At 37.5% G+C, this 17,821-nt stretch overlaps 1 protein-coding gene across 2 annotated transcripts; it reads left to right on the forward strand.

Moving 5' to 3' along the window:
- Window positions 1-1,924: 1,924 nt before the first annotated feature.
- On the forward strand, window positions 1,925-17,792 carry adck5 (aarF domain containing kinase 5). 2 transcript variants are annotated; one of them, XM_030146796.1, is made up of 15 exons: window positions 1,925-2,094; window positions 3,170-3,261; window positions 3,351-3,500; window positions 6,218-6,293; window positions 7,375-7,575; window positions 7,664-7,804; window positions 7,875-7,988; window positions 8,073-8,204; window positions 9,240-9,323; window positions 9,419-9,500; window positions 11,436-11,514; window positions 11,585-11,676; window positions 11,766-12,018; window positions 15,649-15,765; window positions 17,112-17,792. In XM_030146796.1, the coding sequence occupies exons 1-15, from the start codon at window positions 2,071-2,073 to the stop codon at window positions 17,212-17,214; spliced, it is 1,740 nt and encodes a 579-aa protein (XP_030002656.1). In that variant the 5' UTR covers window positions 1,925-2,070; the 3' UTR covers window positions 17,215-17,792. The 2 variants fall into 2 exon arrangements, with proteins under 2 accessions (XP_030002656.1, XP_030002657.1); XM_030146797.1 differs by lacking the exons at window positions 1,925-2,094; window positions 3,170-3,261 and having other exon boundaries at window positions 3,458-3,500; window positions 7,380-7,575.
- The last annotated feature ends 29 nt before the right edge of the window (window positions 17,793-17,821 follow it).

Consider the following 17,821-nt stretch of genomic DNA (forward strand, 5'->3'; position numbering starts at 1 on the left):
GTGAAAAAAGTGAAATTACATTATGAAGCTGTTTACATCTACTAACAATCCTTTAAAAAAGTGTGAATAGCATGAACCTGGAATTTCTACTCAAGAAATGTAAGTGCAATTTTAACAATATTATATTTCAGTTTATCATGTAAACATGTACATTACAACTTACAGATCACAGTGGTTAACACCAGAATATGGCTAAAATTGCACCCTTAAGACATGTGATGTTGTTCATATTTGTTCAAGTTACTCACATATTTTGTGAAAGGATAGTTTGTAAATATAAACATTTTCATGTCATTTTTTTTTACACTAAAACAAAGACAAAAAATTGGAGTGGTCATTATTTCTAGGTTATTGTGATAATATTTTACTGATCTGAGCTACTTAAGATTGACTTGGGCTGAATTTGGCTCCTGAACTAAAATGATTGTTTATATCGTGAGTGTAATTTTTTTTATGCTTGTAAATTCATCCTACAGGTTGGATTAGATCCTTGGCCCTTTGAAACCTGTGATCGTTGGAGTAGATTCATGATTTGTCAGGGACATGCAGATGTGCTGATTTTATCATTAAGGCTGTCATCAAGGCAGTCAATAATTAACTCTACTGGTTAATGTAAGGATGGCGGTGGGAGGAGTGAGATGGAGAAATGTGTGAACAGACTAATAGGAAAAAAGAGGTTTTGTCGAACCACTCATTCTGATCTTTGACGCACTTTTCAGCACCGCCTCCCAGAGAGTGGATGATCAAGATACATCTCTGCCTTCTCCCCTTTTTCTCTAAAAAAACTCATTAAACTGCAAAAAATACAAAGCAATAAGTTCTGACAGTTCCAGGTCCTTCTTTTAATAAGCCCATGATTCTCAATGACACTGGATACAACCAACTGTGAAACATCAAAACTAAAAAGAACAGTTAAGACTTAGCTGCTGTAGAAATATGGCAGTGCATGGTGGAAGTGAACTGCTCCCTCTGCAGATAACAATGGTTCATTTTAAGGTGAAAACATGACTTTCATTTTCAGGTGATTATACACTAATGAAAACATAACTGAAGATTAAGATTCACTGGAAAATGCTGAAAAACTCATGACTGGGCTCATGAAAGGTGGCTTTTTAGAAATATGAGTTTTGACTTTTCCTTAGAATAAGCTCTTTATTCCTAGATGCCATAAAAATAATATTAATATTCTTAACTATCAGACAATTAGACCACATTCTGTTGGTTGAGTTTGTACTGCTGCCTTCTGGTAGATACTGTAATGTGCACAAAAGCAAAACAATTGGCTACGCTAAGTCTATTAATTCCTTCGTACTATCAAGTTCTTAAACACAGACCCCACCCAGATGACACTGACAATTTTAGGATTTGTTTATTAGATTTTAGTTTATTAGATTTAGGTTGTTTTTTTGTTTTTTTTTGTTTTTTTTTTTTTTTTTTTTACTTTTATTGGCCCTTATGTCTCTTAATGTTTGTTATACTGTCCATTTATGTATGTGAAAAAACTGCAAATGAATGGCCCATTTAGGATAAATAAAATCAGACCTGAACTGAAACATTTTCAGTAACACTGAACAGAAAGGTACTGTGTTAAACATGCAACAGACCTATTCTAAATGATTAGAAACTTGTGCATTTTTCTTGACATCCCAGCAAGCAGATGCATGTCCACAATAAGTGCCATATGAGACCTGTAATACATAACATACTATTAGTTAAAAGGCAGTATCATTTATTTCTTAACAAAATACAAATATCTATGTACACATGTAAAAAAGGAAACATTTAAAGTAGAATCTTTCGCAAACACAATATAAGACAAAAGAAGTAAATGGAGTTCGTTACAAATAAATAATGTAAACAGCCCATTTAGACGAACCCGGAAGTACTGGGGGTTACCCCTCTCATTCTTCGCACTTCACTCTTTGGCTCTACCAATAGTAGTCATGCTAGGAAGTAGCTCTTCATTAATTAAGGAGGTGGATTCACTTCAGGTCGCTTCCACTGTTTCATAGAAAGAACACTCGGACTTTTACAACTCATTGAGCCGTGTTGTTTACTAACCCGGGAAGCATGACAGGGGAGAGCACCAGAGTGGTAAACAAACCATGTTTGTTGGTCAGTTGAGGGTCTGTTTGATGTGCGTTAGCTAAAGTTAGCTAGTTGTCCTACGGCTATGTGTAAGTAGCCGGTCACCTTTACAGCAGAACTGATAAAAGAGAGAAAAAAGATCAACACTTCTATTAATGCGATGACACTTGTGTGTCTTTTTTGTGGAATATACCTCCGAGGGTCGTCATGGTTTGTAAATGAAGCTTAACAAATGTATGTACTTGTGAGATAACTAATTATTAGAATTGGGATTTAATGATATCTAATGTGTTTTGCGTCCATGCTAACGTGGGTCACATTCTAAACAGCTGACTTCTCTGGTCTGTGTTGTGTCATTCATTGTGCCAACGGGATCTTTCACAGAGTTGGTGTTCGGCTGCTATTTATTCGCTCAGGTCCCTGACATCACTGTTATCTGCACATCAATTTGTTAAAGCGGACACAAGCTGTCCCTCACATGCAAACAGCCAGCAAAAACAAACAAAAACCAGCGAGCAAAGTACCCTGGCTGATCACTGCAGCCTTGATCTTAACACCCCCCCCCCCCTCCTCCTCCCTCTCCTATTCCCTCTACTTCTTCTTATTTTCATCAAAACAATCACGCAACACTGTTGTAAGTTACAGAAATCAATGAACAAAGTTACAAAAAAAAAAAAAAAGTCAGGCAAGGAAGTAAAAAGATAGGTGAAGAATGCACAGAACTCCCCCAAAAAGATAGGTTTTTATCTAGGTCTCACAATCAGAATTCATGGGAATGAAATATATTTCACTGCTGTGTTTTGTTTTCATTTGGTCTTTCATTGTTTGGTTAAATTTTTGTGATCTTATGGTGTTTTGGAGTTTGTTTTTTCTAACAAACCTGTGACTTTACAGTCTCAGTTTTCATGTTAACTTGTTTTTTGCCATATATTAATCATTTTAATCTCAAACAAGAGTCTCCAAGAATTTGTATGTAAGTAAAAATCAGTATCAGCATCAGAAACCAGCTTAGTGTTTTGCAGTCAGCTTCCCCTCAACAACATCTACTCAGTGAGTTTCATGCTCTCTTCTCTGTCTTCAGGTGAAGCTTTGTCTTCGTCACATTTCACTCCTCCGTCAACGTCCCCATGCCGGGTCTTCACCCTACACAACCAGATCCTTCAGTTCACTCCGGTACTGGCTAAACTAACAACAGAACAGTAGAGTCCGTCTATGATATCTATGCAGTTTAGATGACGTGGTTTTTGTTTTTTTTTTTCCAGAGAAGGAAAACGCAGAGGTCTGTTATGGAAGACAGTCGTTGGTGTCTCTGTTGGTGTTCCCGTGGCGTTGGGCGTCCAGTATGCCATCTCAGGACCTAGGGAGAGGAGGAAGATGAGGATCCTGATTGAAGGACTTGGCCGGTTCTGCAGGTTTGTGGTTTTGGATTTCACCCCTTCTCGCCTCACTCTTCCAAGTACATGCCAAGAAATTTCTGGTGAAAATGGGTGTAAAAACTTCTATTACGTCCAGAATCCTTTTTTATTTGTGACATGAATTTTAAGCTCCCTCTGAGCTTTAGTGGACACTGTCACTCAAAAGTTTGGACATGCCTTCACATTTAAATGACATGAGATGGACTGCAGATGACAAACAAGTGCTCAGCATCACTGGGAACTACTTCAAGACTGTTGGAAAACATTTCAGGTGACTACCTGAGCAGCTGTGGCTCAGTTGGTAGAGCGGGTCCAATGGGTCTGCAGTTCAAGTCCTGCCTCCGAGTGTCCACATGTTGAAGTGTTCTTGGGCAAGAACAGGGCACTGAACTCTACATTGTGCTTGAATGGGTGAATGTGATGCTTTGTAAAGCACTCTGGGAACCATAGAAGTGTGGAAAAGCGCAATTTAAGTACCGACCATTTACCTCATGAAGCTCATCAAGAGAATGCCAAGAATGTGCAAAGCAGTAATCAAAGCAAAGGGTGGCAATTTTGAAGAATTTATAAATCATGTTTTGAGTTATGTCACACTTTTTTAAAACTACATAATTCCATATGTGTTCATTCATAGTTTTGATGCCTTCAGTGAGAATCTACAGTTTAAATAGTCTTGAAAACAAAGAAAATCCAGGTGTGTCCAAAGTTTTGGGTGGTAGTGTATGTACACTGACCTTATTTTTGGCGAGGTTGTGTTGAACTTTGTACTGAACATCTCAGAGACCTTTAGAGTCATTTGCAGCATGTATTCATTCAAGTAAATGATACTGAGATTAAACTAGTAGAGTTAATGCAAAATGTAGACCGGGAGAGGAGTTCAGCACCCCCCGTCTGCAAATTATTCCATTGGTCTTATTTCTCTTGTTCATTTTCTTCAATAATAATTTTTCATTTTATGTTTAGTTTGTGATTCAGTCTAATGGTCGGTTGCTGGCTTTGTCCTCTAGAGAAATCAATCAGATTTGTTACTGTGTTTGGTTGCTGTCTGTCTACTTCTAGATGCTGATCTATTTTTTTTTAACATTTTGTACTTTTTTTTTTACATTGTACTTCCATCTGGGATTAAATGTGCTGTATAGATAAAGTTTTATTTGATTATTTTACAGCTACACACTGAAAAAAAAAATCATAATTTGACAATAGATACTCATTTAGACAGAACTTAATATTAAAAAAATGTTGTATTTTATCTAAAAAAAAAAGTACTAGATTAAGGTAGCAGTATTGTTTTTCAGACTATAGAAAACTGTTACTGAGGAGAATCATCAGAATGAAAAATACAATAAGAAAAATAATTTGATACCCAAACATGACAAACATTGATTTCTGAAGTTTAAAAACCCACATTCTGACTGAATATTTTCTGTAGATACATCATCTTGATGATCTTAATCCAGCGGCTCAATATATGTCTTATTTTGCCATATCAGACTTTTTGTGATAATGTCTTAGATCATGAAGGAGTCACATGAAAGAAAAATAAAACAAGTCCTGACACAAATTTAGAATTTGATACTTGCAACACACTCAAAGGCTGTGTTATCGCTTTTATTACATTTACTTCATTACCTGCTATAAAGCTGTTTGTCATCTTTTTGTTTCTTGAGCAGAAAGTCTTCCAGTATTTTCTGCCCAATGGCTGTAATTTGTCACATATTTTGAAGTGATTCCTTGTGCACCTTTGTTATTTTGTCATCTGTCACTGTTGTCCATCATGAGATGAATATGAGAAGAAGGAATGACTGTGACAACTTTATACTAGAGTTAATTTTAATATGAAGAACATGCATCATCTCAGAATGACACAACTATTCCCCAAACGTCATTGTGCTCCTTTGACCCTTCTTTACTGTTTACCAGCTTAATTTGATGCAGTCATAAAAGATTCAGGCAGATTTAATTACCAGTGCTGTGGTTTTCTTTAAAGGGGTCATATTTTGCTAAACCCACTTTTATTAGTCTTTGGTTCATTTATTTGTGTATTTGGACCCTAATAGTTCAAAAAGTTTGAATTTGAACCCTTCAGGTGCTGCAAAGCTATCTTTATGTTCATTTTGGAAAAAAATAGTGCATTTCTAGAACCTGTTTTAATTCCTGCTTAATTTGTTATGTTTTATAACTAGTTATGTCACAACATTTGCACATATAAGGTCAAGATTTCCGACGAACATTTCTCTGAGTACGATATAATTGTTTGTCAGCAGCAGCGGTTGTAGTCCATACTGAAAAAATTTGTCCGAACTTTGAGCAGATTTCCTAAAATGTTCAGTTGTTGGTTCTATTAACAAACACAAGTGGCTGAACGGGACAGAGCAGCACAGCCAATAACCTGGAGGGGGTGGGGTCATGTGCATTTAAAGGGCCAGAGCTCAAAACGACCTTTCTGGTGTCATTACTCAGAAATAGGATTGAAGATGGACCTGTGGAATTGAATTAGTGAAGAATTCAGACCCAAGCATAGAATTTACAGTTTATGTAGACCACAAGGAAATGTTTTAAAATGCATAATTCCATTTTAAAAATGTCACTCCTTTAAGGAATGTGACAGGATGTTTTTTTTTTAAATTCATGAACATGAGTGCAGACTTCTCTTTAACCCATTCATGTCACATTGTTTCCAGTTGAATCAAAGTATCTGGTCTGTGTGTCCTCAGATCTCTTTCTGTGGGAATCTTAATTTCTGTGGATTATTGGTGGACCACCAATGTGACTCTTCGTGGCCTGGATGAGGTAAGTTCCATGTACTGAAAGGGTTCCAGGTAGGTCTGAGCCATGTGAAGGTAGAGGGATAATCGACCTCTGTTACTGTTAATAATGAGCTTAATGGTACATTTTAATGGAGATGTATTTGGCATATACATGTGGATGGATGACTTTTTGAGGTTTCAAGTCATTCTGTCTGTGGGGCCTTAAAGTTTACATGGGTGCTTCTATGAAACTGGTCCCTAAAAGCAGGACAGAGGGGCTACAAATTCAAACCAGATGTAGACTGATGTTATGAATCAAGTTTGGAAGGACTCTGGGTTTATTTTAAAAATAAATATTTACTGAGATAAAAGAGAAACTATTTTTCAGATAAAACACATTTTTATTTGACGTGCTTACAAAAATTTTTGGCATCCATGTCATCAAATATTAGTTATTGAACTTTTTAAAAAATACTCCTATATTTAACTTTTTAAAGCCTACACAAACCATGTAAATGTGTACTTAGCTTAAACATTAAAAGTGAAAATGTTCTATTGGTGAAAAGCTGTTTGCAGTTTATGGGGATAAATAACAACAGGGTTCCCGCTGGGTTTTAAAAAGTCTTGAATTTACAAATCTGTGTTTAATACCTTAAAAAAGTCTTTAACAGGTATTAAATTTGATGTGGTAGTTCTTAAGTTATGTAGCCATAAGCTTGTTGACTATATTGTGTTTTAAATGTGTCTGTTAAATGTTCAAACTAGAAAGATATTTAAATTATTCTACTCGGTTCCACCAGTTCCAACTTATAATTTATACTGAAATTAGGAACTAATTATCACTAACTTTGCAGTCCCCGATGAGAAATGACCCAGAACAGTGGGAATCAAGGTGTTGGAATAAATAAATACATTTTCCTAAATTGTAGGAATCACAAGTTTTTGCCAGTATGGCCGTGAAATGGGCATTAAATTCTGTCCTAATTAGTCTTAAAAAGTCTTAAATTTAACTTGTAGAAACCTTTAGGAACCCTGAACAAGCATTAACTGTAATGTGGGTTTTGCTTTTTGACTTTCTACGTCTGTGTGGACAATCATGTCTCATGTCTGTCCTCACCTGCTAGAGCAGCCCATCCTACTTGGCGAAGATGTCGGCGTGCCACCAGAGGGCAGCGGAGTGCATGGTGGATGGTGCCATAAGGAACGGAGGAATATACATCAAACTCGGCCAAGGTCTGTGTTCCTTCAACCACCTGCTTCCCCCCGAGTACATCCGCACGCTGCAAATACTGGAAGACAAGGCCTTGAACAGGAGGTACAGAGAGGTGAGGACGCCGGCGTAAACAAGGCCTGCCGTGTCAGTCAGAGAGGACAGCTTGAAACTTCTCAGGACTGTGTTTGTGTCTGGAACAGGTGGACGCTCTCTTCCTGGAAGACTTTAACAAAAGCCCAGAGCAGCTTTTCAAGACATTCGACTACGAGCCCATCGCCGCCGCCAGCCTGGCCCAAGTCCATAAAGCAGAACTGTACGATGGAACACAGGTCGCTGTGAAGGTGAGTGCTGTCTGTTCTCCTGCAGGACAAAAGGTCCACGTCTTTACCCACTGTGCTCCTGTCCACACAGGTTCAGTACATTGACCTCAGGGATCGCTTCGATGGCGACATCAGAACCATAGAGATCCTGCTGGATATTGTTAAGTTCATGCACCCGACTTTTGGATTTCGATGGGTTCTTAAGGTGAGGAATGTGCTCCACTTTTGTCTTCAATCAGCTGCACGTGTCTGAAAGAAACATGTTGAGTCTTTTATTAATTATTTCTAGGACTTGAAGGGAACGTTGGCTCAAGAGCTGGACTTTGAGAACGAGGCTAGAAATTCCGAGAGGTGTGCAGAGGAGCTGAAACACTTCAAATTTGTTGTCGTACCCAAAGTCTTCTGGGAACAAACTAGTAAGGTGAGGTGATTATTATGTCCTCGAAATCGAGTTTCGGGAATATAATGGTTTTACCCCAACTGCCGCCACAAGCCACCGGATATAATTCGTGTGAACACGATAACTAGGACAGATTTGGTTAGATTTCTTCTCCCTTGATAACCAACATAGTGGACCCCTAGTGGAAGAACCCTATGGATTTCAGCTTCTTTCTGAGTATTATAAGTCATCTAAATGGGGGTGCTTTAGTTGAAAATCAGGTTTTTGGACGTAAATCAAGCAATAATAGGCCAGTTGGGATCAAATTTGGTTCATATTGATCATCTTCCAAATGTCCATTTTCTGTCTACTATCCAGAGTTCATATGGGGTCATTTTCATTCACTAGGTGGAGTTTTGTGGGTAAAAATTGGTTCTCTCACCATTATTCTGCCACTATCAGGTCGATGTAGCTCAAATTGAGTTCATATTGATTGTCTAACAATTATTGTGGATAGATTTATATATAGCAGAGGACTGGGGGATTCTGGGGATTTACCCTTGCTGTCAGCCCCCAACAGCGTAAGCCTTGTTTAAAGTTTAGTTTTAGTATTAGAAACCTTTCAAAGCTATTTTACCTGAGGATGATGAACTATACCTAAATAGTGTTTATAAAATGTGAAATAAAATGCAGAAAATAATACTAAGGCTCCATAATCGGTACAAATGGGATGGCATGCTCTTATTGTTTCAAACCTTGTCATCTGCATCAGTATATCTATGGTTTATGTGATGGAACAGATATATAATATATATAATCTGAGCACAGTAAACCCATGTATGTGTTACAGTGTTTGTAGGAAATGCTTATTTGCAACACTTGTCCTTACAATGGCTTTTCCAGAATCCAAAAAATATAAAATACAGCCTGAATACAGGATAGTATTGTCATGAAACCTGATAATACACATATAAAAGAGTTTGTCACAGCAAAATGGAACCTTTTTTAAGCTGTAAAATAACTGAACTCACAGCTTTTATTCCAAACTAAATGTTATTTCTTTTCTTCTCTTCAAAGCGTGTGCTGACGGCAGAGTTCTGCAACGGATGCAAAGTCAACAATGTAGAAGCCATTAAAAAACAAGGACTAAGTTTAAAAGATGTAAGTGGATGCATGCTTTTCAACAAACAGTACTGGGAATTGAATGTAATCAGAGTCTGATTAAATACAGTCCACATCACATATTTGTTTTTCAGACCGCGGATAAACTGATCCGAACATTTGCAGAGCAGATATTCTATACCGGTTTCATCCACGCCGACCCTCACCCTGGAAATGGTTAGTATATCTGTGTGCATGTGTGCAAAACATCAAACTGGGTGACAGAGAATATGAGGTGCAAGTGGATTTGTATGTTCTGTATGAAAACCAAAAAACAAAACATGTTAAACAAATGCCCTGCAACTATTATAGTGAGGTCTGCAAATACGAACTGTACCAAACAAATGCACATTATGCCTCAAATACAAATACAACATGTAAGAAAAGTCAAAATGATGTCCCAGGATTAAAAAAAGACATATAATACATAGACTTTAGGAGCAGTATTTGCTCAATGTTTGACAATTGTCTTGAAAATGTTGTAATTCAGCCTCCACAACAGTAGATGGCACCATGAGTCAATTTAAAAACACTGACATTTTGCAGAGTCTGACAAACAGCTCTGTTAAATGATTCACCCCCTTTTGTGTTTTACCTTAATAGGTGAAATTGTTACATGCGACATTCATCTAAACTCTTTATTCAGCATAAAAAACCTGAAGGAAATGCAAATCTAATGTTACTGAATCAGAAGTGCTGAATAATGTGCACCTACAGAAGTCAAATATGAAGCAGAACAGTAACACAGGTCAAAATATCATCATGTGTAACAGCATTTAATCCTTAAACTGTGGAATAAACATTAAAGAGACGGATTTCTTTTGGCTCTTGTGCTTTTAAATTGACTCTTAGCGCCCTCTGCTGTCATGGTGGCTGGATTACACATGACATTTGTAAAAAAAAATAAGTAAATAAAAAATGGGCATAAACACTGGAAACATTATGTAAAAAGTCATGTTACTTTTGTGTTTGGGATTGGGCCAAAATATCCTTCAATCTCCACCCTAAACCCAGATCAACCGGTCTCTTAGTGTGAAAGCCTGTGGTGGTGGCTTGAGGAGGTATTAAACAGTAATTTTATACGTGTCATGTGATGTCCCTGTGACAATGAAAGCACACAGATGATGAAGACTTGGTTAAATGTATTAATCCCATTTGGAAAATTCAGTTGAAATAGTCTACAGCTCAAAATAAATTACAGTAAAATTAAAAAAAAAAAGTCATTATTTAAACAGATAAAAAAAATTATCCCACAAGTAAATGTTTGTGGATTTAGGAGTTCTTAATCAAAAAGCAAACTTGCACCATAAAGTAAAAATAAACATTAATGGCTGGATTTGAAGAACCATCTTAAAACCCTGGTAATCTAATGTTTCTTTGTAAATTTCAACAAAATTGCACATCCTCTCTCATCTATCTTTGCTAATACTTCAGGGTTTTTACCATTTACTATGAGTTAAATGCTGTAACACAATGACTTATGGGTAATTCTTTCAGGTGAAGTTAGCAGAAGATGCTGCCTTATGGACAAAGGTTGTAAAAGGATCAAAATATGTTGTCCAGTTCTTAATCACATCACAGTTTTATACTCTGAGTCTGTGAGAATGGACATTAGGACTGGGATTGGACTTGATACAGCTTTATATATGTTTTATAAATGTATGCATTATTATTACTAGCAGCATTGTACCCGTGGTGCCATTGTACGCTAGCACCCTCCCGTGGTGCAACAGTGGCATTGCACCTGTACACCCTCCCGTGTTGCAACATTGGAACACGCGTCGGACATCAGGACGCGTCAGACACAAAGTCGCGCCGGACACAGAACGTCCATTATAGTAGGATTCACCAAAAAATATCAATGAAATAGAAACAGAAATACAATAATAGTAACGTAATCTAATAACAGAAATATAAAAGTCTGTTAGCTTAGTTTAGAAGAGCAGACATGTGTAAAACAGGTGAGGTTTCAGTCTGATATGAGCTTCTCTTCCATCCAGTACATTCATATAATCATTAAACAGGTTTTTTTTTTTTTGTTTTTTTTTACTAAATCTCTATTCTGCCAGTGCTATCGTCTTGTTAAATCCTGATGAATCCCTGTTGGTTCAGTTCTAGTGAGACCAGGTCCTGATAAGAAGGCGGAGCTGGTGCTGTTGGACCACGGCTTGTACGAATACCTCAGTCAGGGGTAAGACTCAGAAGAATGAAACCTGTAAAAGCACGTCACTATCAGCACTAACTGTGACCTTTGACTTCAGTGACAGAGTGGCCCTTTGTAAACTGTGGCGGTCCATAGTCCTACGAGACGAGGCGGCGATGGAGAAGTACTCCAACGCCCTCGGGGTCAAACGTGAGGATACTACACTCACTCATATGTCTCTGCAGTATCAGAGTCTCCAGGTTTTCTGTAGCTCACTTCTCGTCTGCTGTGTTCTGCAGAGTACTTCCTGTTCTGTGAGATGCTGCTGCAGCGGCCAATCAACATGCAGCAGCTGGGCCTGTCCAACATCCTGAGTCGAGAGGAGACCGCCTACATGCGGGAGATGGCCATCCACCGCTTCGAGAGCATCATGCAGGTGCTGAAGTCGATGCCGCGGCCCATGCTGCTGGTCTTCAGGAACATCAACACGGTCCGGAGCATCAACATCACCCTGGGAGCGCCAGTTGACCGCTACTTTGTCATGGCCAAGAGGTGAGTGTCCAACGCACCAGACCAGTGGTTTTAATGCATATTTGGATTGTTTTGGCTTAAAGGTTTGCATTTTGCACATTTACTCACGACCTAAGGTTAACCCTCCAGGGCACAGGTGTCAAACATGCGGCCCGGGGGCCAAATCCGGCCCAACAAAGGGTCCAATTCAGCCCGTGGGATGAATTTGTGAAATGCAAAAATTACACTAAAGATATTAACAATCAGTGATGTCAGAATCCTTTTAATTCAGGTTTCACATACAGACCAATTAGATTTCAAGTGGGTCAGACCAGTAAAATATTATATTAACCTGTAAATAATGACAACTGCAAATGTTTTCTTTGTTTGAGTGTAAAAAGGTAAATTACATGAAAATGTTTACAATAACAAACTATCCTTTTACAAAACGTGAATAACCTGAACAAATATGAACAATTTGAAATGTCCTGAGAAGTGCAATTTTACCAATATTATACCTGTTACTAAATGTTTTATGTATTTAATTATAATATAAGTTGTGATTCACATGTGTAAATGATAAACTGTTAAACTGAGGCAGAATATTGTTAAGATTGCACTTGTTATTCAAAAGACATTTCAAGTTGTTCATGTTATTTAGATTTTTAAGGAAATTTTGTAGATGTAACATTATCATAATATAATTTTAGTTTTTTCACTGTTATCATTTTACTGGTCTGGCCCACTTCAGATCATATAGGGGTGAATGTGGCCCCTGAACTAAAATGAGTTTGACACCCCTGCTCTAGGGTATACGATCACGCCGGTGTCATCAGATCACATGACATTTTCAAAGCGCCGCCACAACAAAACTAGCTGTAGCTGGAAACTGGAGCACTGGTGTCAACTTTACTTCAAAGGGTAGATTTGAAATTCTCCCAGTTTTTGTTTGATGTTGATAGACCATGTAAAACTGGAGACAGTTTTAATTTGATGGTACAAAAATATTTATTTCTATTTTTATATATTCATATTTGCAACCTGTTTTACCTTTTTTTTTTTTTTTTAAATCATTTCAGCTATAGTGAAAACAGAGCATATGACAAAAAACAGTATCATGGTTTTGATGTATAAACAATAAAATTAAGGAATGGGGAAAAAAGAAAATAAATAGGGGAAAAAAAAAAGGAAATTGACATTTATAATAGAGATAGTATGAGTGTACTCAGCAGCAGAGGTGAATCAGTCTTCACTATTAATGAACACTAATAAAGGGTCCCAGATCTTATGGAAGAGTCTTAATTTGTAATTGTATCTAATCTTTTCCACATGTAATACATTTCCCATTTCCCTCAGCTACATTTCAGAAGTTGGTGCAGAGTCAGAAGTCCACATACGCAGAATAATTTTTTTTGCCACAACCATTCCCATAGATACAGTTAGAGCTTCATATGTATTAGACAAAGGTAAAGCACCTTGTTTTACCTTTTCAACTACTGAAACAGTTCACTGAGTACGTCTGTGGTTTTTATTAGTAATAAGTAGTATATGTTTTTTTTAATTAGGATGATTTTTGATATTTTTGGGTCTGGTATGCTACATAAGTAGGTTAAAGTGAAAAATAATTATCAGATCATACAGGTGAAGTTGTGCTGAAAAAAACAAATATATATTACATACATAAAGGCAAAATCAGTAGTACTAAAAAATAAAAACGGCCAAAATAGGCTTGGACACTAATATGGGTTAAATATAGAGGATGTGTGACCTGAGAGCAAGGTTATTATCATTAACGAAAACTAATGAAATGACAGAATTTAGAATTGAAAAATACATTTTCAACTGAAATAAATAAAAACTATAATTAAAAGAAAAAACAATAACTGAAACTGTATTGTGTGCTTGCAAAACTAAAACGTATAAAAATGTTGGATAAAATTCCCTTCGTTTTCATCTTTGTCGATGTCAAACTGATATGAGATCGATTTATGTCGCACTTCACGGTCCGTCACTTCTCATCACTTGTCGTTTAGAGTCGGCTTCTCATCCCCACTTTACCTGGCAACACGGAGACTAAAGTTGGGAGAAAGTATAGAGTCCTGTCTGGGATTTCTGTGAATATGACAGCAAGGAAGATAAAAGATGAAAAAACTAATACTAAGCATTTAGAAAAAAGCAAAAACTAATAAAAACTAGCAAACCTGCTCTAAAAACTAAAACTGAATTAGAGGAAAAAGGTCAAAACTAAATAAAACTAAACTATAATGAAAAATCCAAAACTATTATCACCTTGCCTGAGAGCTATCAGCGACTCTCTGAAAAACACCACCAGGTAAAACTGAACGAATCAAACACTACATTTAACTTCAACTTTGACTTGATAGAATTTTACATTCAACCGTATTTAACGCCCCAGTGCAGAATAGCAGAAAACCTTTGTCTAACAGTCTAAAATGAATCCAGAATGCTGCTTTCCAGTGCAATAACTTGTCTTTGTTATAGTTACTTACTTGAATGTAACGTCTTAAATTTGATCAGACGCCTGGAACGTCTGAAGAAGTCAGAAATTCAGCTTCTTCAACCCTGTGGAATGTCGAATCTCAGGTGATCGGTCTGATTCTGTTAAACCTCATTCATTCTCTAACAGACAAAACTGAAGCCATTTTATTAACATGTTCTAAAACACCGGACTCACACAAGTAGGGCTGTGTATTGGCAAGAATCTGGCAATATGATACAAATCACAATACTACTAAGATCACGATACGATATGTCACGATATATTGTTATATACTGTTAAAAAGCCAATTTTTGGTTTGTTTCTTTTTTAAAAATGATTTCCTTGAAAAATTGAATTACACCAGAAATATGCACAAATACTAAACACATTTTTATTTGATCAGAACAGGATCTAATGTTATATCACAAAATGTTCCTGTGTTAAAACTTATGTTTTACAGACATTACAGTTTCAGATCCTGTTCAAATGTTCATATTCTATTAGTTCATAACTAACATCACATTATTTATGTGCAATCCCTACTAACATTATTTAATAAGAGTGTTAAATAAGAAGTAAATAAAATATAAAAAAGAACCTACACAAAATCTGCATCTGAATAAATATCGATACAGTACTTCTTGATATCGATACAGTATTGTGAAATGAAATGACGCGATATATTGCAGAACCGATATTTTCTTACACCCCTACACACAAGGCTGTGATTTGTTTTTATTTACTATTTCTCTGCTTTGGTCAGTTGATCAGTTTGTTGTTTGGAATCTGAAAACACATTAAAACACCAGTGAAACCATAACTCTGGTATGATTTGATTGGTTTCAGGGCTTCACTTCCTTATAGTCTGACAGTATCACATTAAAAAAGCAGTGAAAATACTGTAAATGTACCGCATAAATAGAACACCTAAATGAATAATGATTTATGGGCCTTTTGTCAGGTGGTGAAACCAGTCCAAAACCTCTTCGAGCCTCATCTGGTTCTGCATCAGTATCTAATCATCATCTCCTGTCTCACATCCAGACTCTGATCACGCTCTGAGTTTCCAACTTTTGAGCAATTTTCAGAATCACGCAGCATGAACTGAGAAATTCCACTTTGGTTTTCAGCCATGCTCTTCTCGGAGTAATGACGTGTGGTTTGGTTTGCAGCGCGGTGCGAGGCTGGGGGAAGATCCAGGCAGAGAGACCAGGCCTTCTGCCCAGGTTCTGGTTCTTCAGCTGGATGCGGACCATGTGGGAAACCGTCAAGTTTGAGCTGGCGTTGAGGTGAGGATGCGTTCAGTGTCATCAGTATTTACAGTGTAGGTCTGGGGCCACAGACAGCCTGATAGTATCACGAATGGAACAGACCAGTAAAATAATAACAGCGAACAAAAAAAATTAAATGAAAATGTTTACAAAGTATCCTTTTAAAAAAACCCTGAATAACCTGAAATTTATTAAGTAAAATAAGTAGAATTTAAACAGTATTATGTCTGAGTTTATCATGTAGACATGTGCATTACATCTGACAGGTCTTCAGAACAAAGACATTTAATAACAGGCAGGATATTAGTTAAATTCCACTTCTCTTAATACATTTCAGGTTGTTTGTATTTGTTCCAGTTATTCACATTTTATGTGAAAGAATAATTTTGTCGCTGTCAGGCAGAAACCTTGTAAGTTCATTTTTACCCCACTCCCCAAAGAAGAGGCAAGGGGTATTGTTTTTGGTTCAGTTTGTTTGTTAGTTTACACTCTAGAAGCAAAACTATTGGTTGAATTCATACCAAGTTGGGTTTATAGATTACCAGTGACCCAGAATACATGTGGTTACATTTTGGGAAAAGTAGGTCAAAGTTCTTTTTTTTTTTTTTTCCTTCTCCCATTTACTTATAATGGGCAAAATTTCAAATGTCTATAAAAACATAAGTTTTGTTTCAATTTTCTTCAAATTTGGCACATATATAGAGGCCATTGATCTGCTGATATCAGCACACACAGACATGATGACATCAGCTGGATCGATGCCATAATAAGATACAATATGTGCAAGGGGCGGGGTTTGTTGTGCCTGGAACCACTCATTGGTCTTTGTTTACCTCCGCCAAGGAGGTTATGTTTTTGCCAGGGTTTGTTTGTCTGTCTGTCTGTCTGTCTGTCCGTTAGTGTGCAACATAACTCAAAAAGTTATGGACAGATTTTGATGAAATTTTCAGGGTTTGTTGGAAATGGGATAAGGAAGAAATTATTAAATTTTGGTGGTGATCGGGGGTGGGGGGGGCCCCACGGGGGGGGGCGCAGACCAGAAAATTTCATCAAAATCTGTCCATAACTTTTTGAGTTATGTTGTACACTAATGGACAGACAAACAGACAGACAAACAAACCCTGGCAAAAACATAACCTCCTTGGCGTGGGGGGGCCCACGGGGGGGCCGCTGATCAGCCTTGGCGGAGGTCTGCACTCTCCGAGTGCTTCTAGTTGTTAATATTTTCAGTGTAAATTTGCATTTCGCAAATTGATCATACGGACCGGATTGGACCCTTTGGCAGGCCGGTTTTGGCCCATGGGCCGCATGTTTGACACCCCAGTGTAGATGTTCTGACTGAAACCTGCTTCTCTCATCTCCAGGTCAGAGATGGCCATGATGAGTGTGACGCGTTCGTTCCTCAGTCTGTTCTCATATTTGGGTTTGATATCTGTGGACGCCGACATGTACGAGTACCTGAGATAACCCACGGCTCCTCTCAGAACACACACACACCGACAGCGATGGTGCTACAGGATCATGAACACACCAAATCCTATCGCGTACTGTCACGAACCGCAGGACTGTGAAGCATCAAAACCACAGACCAGTGTTTTAACTGGACATTACTGTTGTAATGATCCAACAACGTTAAAGAGATGTAACTTTTTTAGCTCACGGTATATCATGAACTTCAGCGTGCAATCATAGAACTCCACATTTTAACCATTTTAAGCCACAGGTAATGTTTTAAAAAGTCTGACCTTATGTATATGTATTTAATCTATTTTGTTCCAGCTGTATCAGGTTGATTCAACCAAACCTCATACATTGAGCAGGACAAACAAAAACAAACCCACACTGCACTGACTGTGACATGTTGGCAGGTTTGAGGTTGAAGATGAGCCTGGTACATGTTAAAGTAGATCTTTAAAGGACTGTGGGGCCTTGGTGGAGGTACGCGCTTTAAACCAGCAGCTGAAACAGCAGCTTCACTCAACAGCCAGTGCCATGATATAACTATTTTAAATTATTTTAACCCTGTTAATAAAAGTCTACCTCCTTCTGATGAATACAGTGTTTTCATTTCACA

Source organism: Sphaeramia orbicularis, chromosome 11 (genome assembly GCF_902148855.1).
Source record: "Sphaeramia orbicularis chromosome 11, fSphaOr1.1, whole genome shotgun sequence".
NCBI classification, from domain to species: Eukaryota; Metazoa; Chordata; class Actinopteri; order Kurtiformes; family Apogonidae; genus Sphaeramia; species Sphaeramia orbicularis.